Below are 7,178 nucleotides of genomic sequence, written 5' to 3'. Positions count from 1 at the left end.
TGTATGTATTGAAGAGAATATGCAACCCTGTATGAGACCTTGTGTCATGCGGAGTGCAAATAGTAATTTCCAATCACCAATACGAACGCTGAGTGGTATGAGTAGAGTCAGTACTGCGCTGAGGGATATGCTACCAAACAGCATCACTTTTCCGCCAAATCGGTGCGCCAACTGACTACCCGGTATTTGTGTAACAAAGTAGCCCCAAAAAAAGGCGCTGAGCAAATAGGATTTCGTCTTCTCCGACCACTGGTATTCCTACGGGATAGACAGGAAATTTGAAGGCAATAATGGGCGAATGTAAGGAATATACCATGTAGGTATGTAAGCGGTTGCCTTACATTATCATTCATACATACCTCAAAGTCCGGATTTGTTGAATTCTTATCCATCATTGCCACAATTGCCACCGAAAGATTAACGCGTTGCATCAGCGTCACTGATAAGCCAAAAAATATTAGTAAGCATTGCAAGTGCCGTGTGCCGAAGAGAGGCCCTGAGATTTAAAAGAAGGTCTGATTAGCGATAAAATTCAAGATTATTTCTTCTACTTTTCTATTACCACAAGCTGTTGTGTTTCACTGTGATAATTGTGAATAACTAGGGTTTTGCAATAAAGACGGGTCGATGTGGAAATGGAACAAAAAAAGTTGTCTGGAAGTTATAAAAAAAAGTCCGACATCAATGGCGGACTTCAGAAAACCTACAAGAAAAGTCTGGCGTTACGATCTATTCATTTGACATCTGCGAGATATAACCATTGAGTCAAGTTGTTCAAGCAGAATGTTTATTTTTTAGTCCGCTGTGTCGTGACGTCGTTCAAGTGAAACCATTTGGCCACTTTAGTCCAAAAGAATTCGTCTATCATCTTTCTTTGTGATTGTCTCACTAACGTCGTTATTGAAAAAGTACAGCTAAATGACAGCATCAGCTAAAATCCTTGATGGGTATAGTTACGATTTGCACTTGTTGCTATACTGTAACTTGTCGGTGACTGAATAGTTAAAAATAAATTAGACAGACGCTGCCAAAATAAAATAAAATAACCGCCACTGGCTGCAAACATCGAACCGTCCCAATTGAAAAGCAAACCTACATAACTAAAGCAGCTTTTCTATAGACAATTGTTCAACCCCTTAAAAGTATGAACATATTTGTCTCTCCACAACTTTTCTCTTTTATTTGAATAACTTTTTTTATGTCTTTGTGCTTATTTAATGCGTTTAGAAAATCTGCTACAAACCTTTGTATTGCGCATATTTTAAATTATCCCCCATGACTTGTCTTAATCAAAATCGACGACCTTTTGCCACCTTTACAAAAACGAACTAAAATAATAAACAGATAGCCTTTTTTAATTTAGGTAAGAATGCAAATCTGTGTAAGCGTATTAAAAGATAAATGATAAAATGGCATGTAGAGTGATTCAAAAATTCCGTCTTATCTGATTTCTTGGGGGTGAAATTCCGCCTCTTTTCCGCAGTCAATTGGCAGTGGCTTTTCTATTATCTATTATCTTATTTATATTTTGCAAGACATTATCAACAGCCAGATGAATGTTACGACATACCATTCGTATGAAATATCTACCGAAAATGTGTCTTCTTCTGTTTATTTCGTACTCTAACCGCCTAAGTCTTTCACACAATTATGCAGAGAACAATTAAATTCCAGTCGTCCTTATCAACTCTTCAGCTTCAAAAGCATTGTTGATTTTATGGTGCAAAATTGTTATACATACCTTGCCATCGTCCGGCACTAGGACTTCGATACCGTTCTCATAGACTGGGGACTTGAGTGCTTTTTCATTTTGGTCGCAAACGTCTGGTGGTTATGACCATTCAATATGAATATCCGATCGGAATATGTCTACTTTGGAAATACCTATTTCTTATTCTTATTCCTTTAACGATTTGATAACTTCTAAACGAACTCCGAAATGAACTGAATTTAAAAAGCATTAACCATTACTTAAAGAAAATGTCAAAACACTTATTTTTTAAGCGGATTAAGTATCTTGAAGACTGCTGCACGTCTTCTTAAAATGCAAGTGGTGGTAGTATTTTTTGAATCACATTTGTTCAAAAGTATGGAACCTTTTTCACATCTAAGTACATATCGAGCCTTAACCGCCAAAATAACGTAAGCGACATTTTTTTCAAAATTTTCTTTTTGATGCAGAAATATTCCTAGAGCATCTGGATGCATTTCTGCATCAAAAAGAAAATTTTGAAAAAAATGTCGCTTACGTTATTTTGGCGGTTAGGGCTCGATATATATACAGAATCATCACCACACGCCAGAAAGTGCTTTGTGAACTGTAAATAGTTATTTATTCTACATTTTTGTGATAAAGGTATTTATATGAAATCTTCTATTATTTATGACGTAAAAAAATTATTTTTGTAACCTATCCTAGGTACATATGCACAGCATCGGTCATATTAATAGCAACCCCATTTCAAAGTGATATGGTTTGTTACTCACGTTTATTTATTTATTTTTAAGAATTTAAAATTAATATGTTTCACATTATTACATTAAAATTGAATAAGCTATAAAACTTATAGAAAATTAGAGAAAACAAAAAACCGTTTTTTTTTTTTAAATCTATTATAGAGGGCTGCATGAATGCATTCAAAACGGCTTATGAATTATTCATATACAAAACGAATGAATGATTTTGGCTTAAAAATTTTTTGCATTTGAGTGATTAGCTGTTCTGATATTTGTGTCGACATTACAATATTCAAACAAAGTGAAAATAAATTAAATTGAAATAAATGACAATTTTTTGTATGAATATCCAAAAATATTTTTTCTATGCACATATGTACAAACATACAAACAAACTTGTTTGTAGAAAAAAACTTTTATCGAAATGAGTTTGAATGATTTGAATGTTTTCTATTCATTCATCCACATTCATCCATTTGAAGGTAGAAAAGATAAAACAAAATGTATATTCAAAACTTACAAAATTCCAAACGCTGAGTGTTTTGTATGTGAAGTAAAATATTCAAATCTAGAGTACTCTGTTTGGCAAGAAGTTTGAATGAATTCATGCAGCCCTCTAATCTATTAGTATTAGTATTATTTATTTAGAATTAAAAATTAATTTTAAGACTAAAGGGGAAGGGGCTGAGTACTAGCTGCTATGGCTATCGGCTCTAGTATTAGTAATAGTAGTAAAGAGTTAGGCGACTTACGGAAGGTTTAATGATCACGGCGAACACCTGTGGCATAACTACAGTGGCGACCTAGTCACCTACGTCCAGAATGTACCGAAATTATCGAAGAAGTAAATTTCCACCCTACTGAATGGTTCACCTAGAAAAAGCCAGCTTAATATACATACATACATATATCTTTCAACACATGACTTGGCTATAGTTACATTATTTGATCATAGTTACCGAATCATGTGTTGAGAAAAATATTCTTAGCTGACCTTTTTTCGGGGTGTATCAGCACGGAAATTTATGAAGAAGACGAATCTGAGCCCCCAGTCGATGACGACGGAGTCGATGTTCCACCGCCTGACTGTGACGAGATATGAATAGCAAGAGCTGATAAGGTGCATGCATTCACTCTAACCCTAGTAGCTCAATCTGTTTGAATGTTGCGTAAAGCCCAAACATACGTCTTGGAGACGGAGGTGACCTAAAAGACAACCTTTGAGCTAAAACATACTTAGTTCTGTGCAGTTTTTTTTTAGAATATTGAAGTTTTGTTAATAAAAACTACAACCATATTTATTTAAAACTACAAAGTATGAAGGCATTTTTGTGTTGAAATTAAAAAAATCCCTATTCCGTATATGTCCGCAGACATAGCTTAAGCTTTTATGGCTAATGCAGAATATGGTCAGATGAACGCATGCCCAACGACTGGAATTTAAGTGTGCTTTGCCTAATCCACAAGAAAGGCGATCCCGTAACTCGCGCCAACTACCGCGGGATCAGTCTTCCAAGCATAGGTTACACTGTCTTATCGAGCGTATTGTGTGAAAGACTGAAGCCCACCGTCAACAAACTGATTGGGCCTTATCAGGTATTCACTATGCGCCAAATCTTGAAAAAGACCCGCGAGAAAAGTATTGCCACTCACCACCCATGAACCAAAAATACAAGATCACGCTAGCAAGCCAGTAGCCCGTTATAATCGCATTTAGGAAAAAAGTTGGGCGATTTTGACATTAGCCGTTTGTTTACATTTGTTCGTTGCTTACAATTTGGTGGTGGCTTTTTACTGGAATTTGTTTCATTTTCGCTTGTGACAACGTGTGTACACATAAGGTAAAGAATAATTTAACACAACAACATAATTTATAGATGAATTTGTATAATAAAAATGATTATTCATGCGTTCAACAATTACGTGGTTTTCTTCGTTCTCTTCGATGTTTACTACTTACAACAAAGATGGCGTCGAGATTTCGGCAGCTAGAAAATAATTTTTTTCTTTCTTTCGTTCGCGCGTGATCTTGTGTCTTTCGTTCATGCTCACCACCTATTTGTTGACTTCAAAGCCGCTTTCAGTAGCACAAAAAGGAGTTGTCTTTATGCCGTTATGTCTGAATTTGGTACCCCGCGAAACTAATACGGCTGTGTAAAATTACGTTAAGCAATACCACCAGCTCCGTCAGAATTGGGAATGACCTCTCTGAGCCGTTCGCCACCAAACGGGGTTTCTGACACGGTTGCCACTTGTTCAAAATATAACCAACCAAAATCTGAAAAAAAACCAATTAAAAAAAAACAACCAAATTTGTTTTTCACGTATGTATGTATTTGTTACAAAAAGCAAAATTTATTGCAAACAGGTATCAACTATCGTCGTTCCAACTTTCCTTAAACTACCTATAAGTTTATAACAGTCCTCTTTATTGTTGTGAGTATTAACTTGGAGTAAATGAACGTCCTCAGTTATTGAAATATGTATCGGAGTTTTCGTATATCCGAAAATTACCGTTATACGGGAAGCCGGTGCAATTTTAGTCCGATTTGAGTAATTTTCAATGAGTTGCTTTTCGCTTTGGCATTTTGCTAGGTATATCTTTGTTGCAAAAGAGGTGATCTTTCGATTTTTATTTTTCAATATGTTAGCAACAAATATGCGGTCGCCCGAACGAACGAATAATGGAAGCCGCTTTTCGCTTTAAAGCGATTAATTTTTTATTCAAGTGAAATAAAGTAAGTTCCTCCTAACATATTGCGCGTTGAAATATCTCCATTAGTTTTTTTTTATTTATACGGGGTCGGGTAAGGGTCACGAACGTACGAATTTTCCATAATTTTGTACATTGAAATTGAATTATAAAATTGGTTGGATGTTTTAAGTACCAGAAGATCAGAACGCCGAGCTGGGTCGATTTAACCAAGTACATCTGTCTGTCTGTTTGAACGCAATTTAGTCCCTCATTTTCGAGGTATCCGACTGAAATTCGGTAAGCGAGTGTATTTTTATAATGTATTAATCATTTGTCAGAACTGTTAAAATCGAATCACTATAACTTATAGCTTCCATACAACTGATTGTTCATTTTAGTTCTCGGTCCTGGTTGACCATTCTGTGGAAATGCTAACTTTCATTAAATTTAAGTACTAAAAAGTTATTACTTTTAAGTACTTACTTTTGTTAAAAATATTAGGTTATTTATGAGCTCGCGGTCTCTTGGGCCGGGCCCTCTATTTGGATTTTTGCCTGTCAGAAAAATACTATGAGACCCCAGGGCTTAACACTTTTCTTTTCATATTCCATTTTTAAATCTTCAAGATACGCCTGATATAAACATTGACATATCATTGAAAGTCATCTAAAAGGAGTATAACTGCTTACTTATTGCTTACACGTGTAATCGGTAAGGTAAGAGAATAGCCGAATCGTAGTTACTCGTAGGGCACTACTTCATTCGATACAAAAGGAAGCGCTTACCAAATGTAAGCTATGATTTTGCTAGGTCGTTCCTTGAGTGCTAAACTCACACACATACATATTCTTTATTAATTCACATGGAAGTACATGCATACATACATAGTATGTTTGTATATTACACTTAACTAATTTAGTATTTTAGTCTATTTCCCTTCTTATATTAATCATTTCAAACTTAATATGATCACGGGGATCCCTTTGCGTTTGCGTTTTGGGATAGTTCCATGATTGAATCTCGGTTTGACCGAACAGAAGAAACAACAGATTGCCAATAAAGCAGATGCCACCTACAATATAGAACACCACGCGCCACTGATGTACATCTTTCTGCAATAGATAGCAAAAAAAAAACTGTTTACAACCAAATAAATATCCAACCAAAAACTTCCTTTATTTATACATACCGCATCTGTGACTATGAAGCCCACTGTTAGTGGTGACAGCATACTCATAATATTCGCTACAAAACCACCCACGCCCATCAATATGCCACCAAAATTTGGCGATAGATCAATATGATTGGTGAGGAAACCTAAAGAACCAGCCGCGGTTGCACCAACAGCTATCACCAGCAAGCCGAGCGCCAATTGACTCTGTTCGGCGCGCATGTAGCCGAGTAAAATGAGCGGCGCTACCGGCACCCATAAGCCTATGGTGTTGAACAGCTTTCGGCTAGCGTAGACACTGGTGTAACCACGTTTCATGAGGAAATTGGCCAGAGCACAAAAGACAACTGTTAGGCACATATTGGCGAGATATGGCAGTGCAGACATTAACGCATTGCTCTTGATATCCTGTCCCAGAATGCTGTTCATATAGGAGGGAATTTGTGTAAGCAGCGTATAAAAACACCACCCATAACTGCTTTGCGCTGCCAGTGTTACCCAAAAAGGCACACTTGTGAGTATCTTACTCCATGGTGTTTTCATAGGGGCTTGCCCATGCGGCGACTTGGCGGAAGTCCCCAAAGTAGACTCGATCATCAATTTTTCTTCCACCGATATCCATTTACAGTCGCTGGGTGAACGAGCGCCTAAAATGTACCAGACCAGAGCCCAAAGCAGGCTGACCACGCCGGAGAAATAGAATATGCCTGGCCAGCCAAGTGGAGATGTAGCTATCCAACCGCTTACCAACAGCATTACAACGGTACCAAACGAGAGGCCAGTGTAGCAAAATGTGCCAAGTGTGCCACGCTCTTCGGGTGGCACCCATTTGGAAAGCAGTGTATGTATTGAAGA

At 36.9% G+C, this 7,178-nt stretch overlaps 1 protein-coding gene across 1 annotated transcript; it reads right to left on the bottom strand.

The window, feature by feature from the left end:
- Positions 1-5,767: 5,767 nt before the first annotated feature.
- LOC118756001 (putative inorganic phosphate cotransporter) lies at positions 5,768-7,169 on the bottom strand (the record flags this gene model as incomplete). The annotated part of the gene is made up of 2 exons (XM_036490791.1): positions 5,768-6,264; positions 6,342-7,169. Coding segments are annotated over 2 exons (1,017 nt in total), but the record flags the coding sequence as incomplete, so codon positions are not given.
- Positions 7,170-7,178: the final 9 nt, after the last annotated feature.

The sequence above is a fragment of the Rhagoletis pomonella genome, unplaced genomic scaffold (genome assembly GCF_013731165.1).
Source record: "Rhagoletis pomonella isolate Grant_MI unplaced genomic scaffold, Rhpom_1.0 Rhpom_scaffold_08275, whole genome shotgun sequence".
Lineage (NCBI taxonomy): Eukaryota > Metazoa > Arthropoda > Insecta > Diptera > Tephritidae > Rhagoletis > Rhagoletis pomonella.
This window is presented reverse-complemented; position numbering and strand designations above follow the sequence as displayed.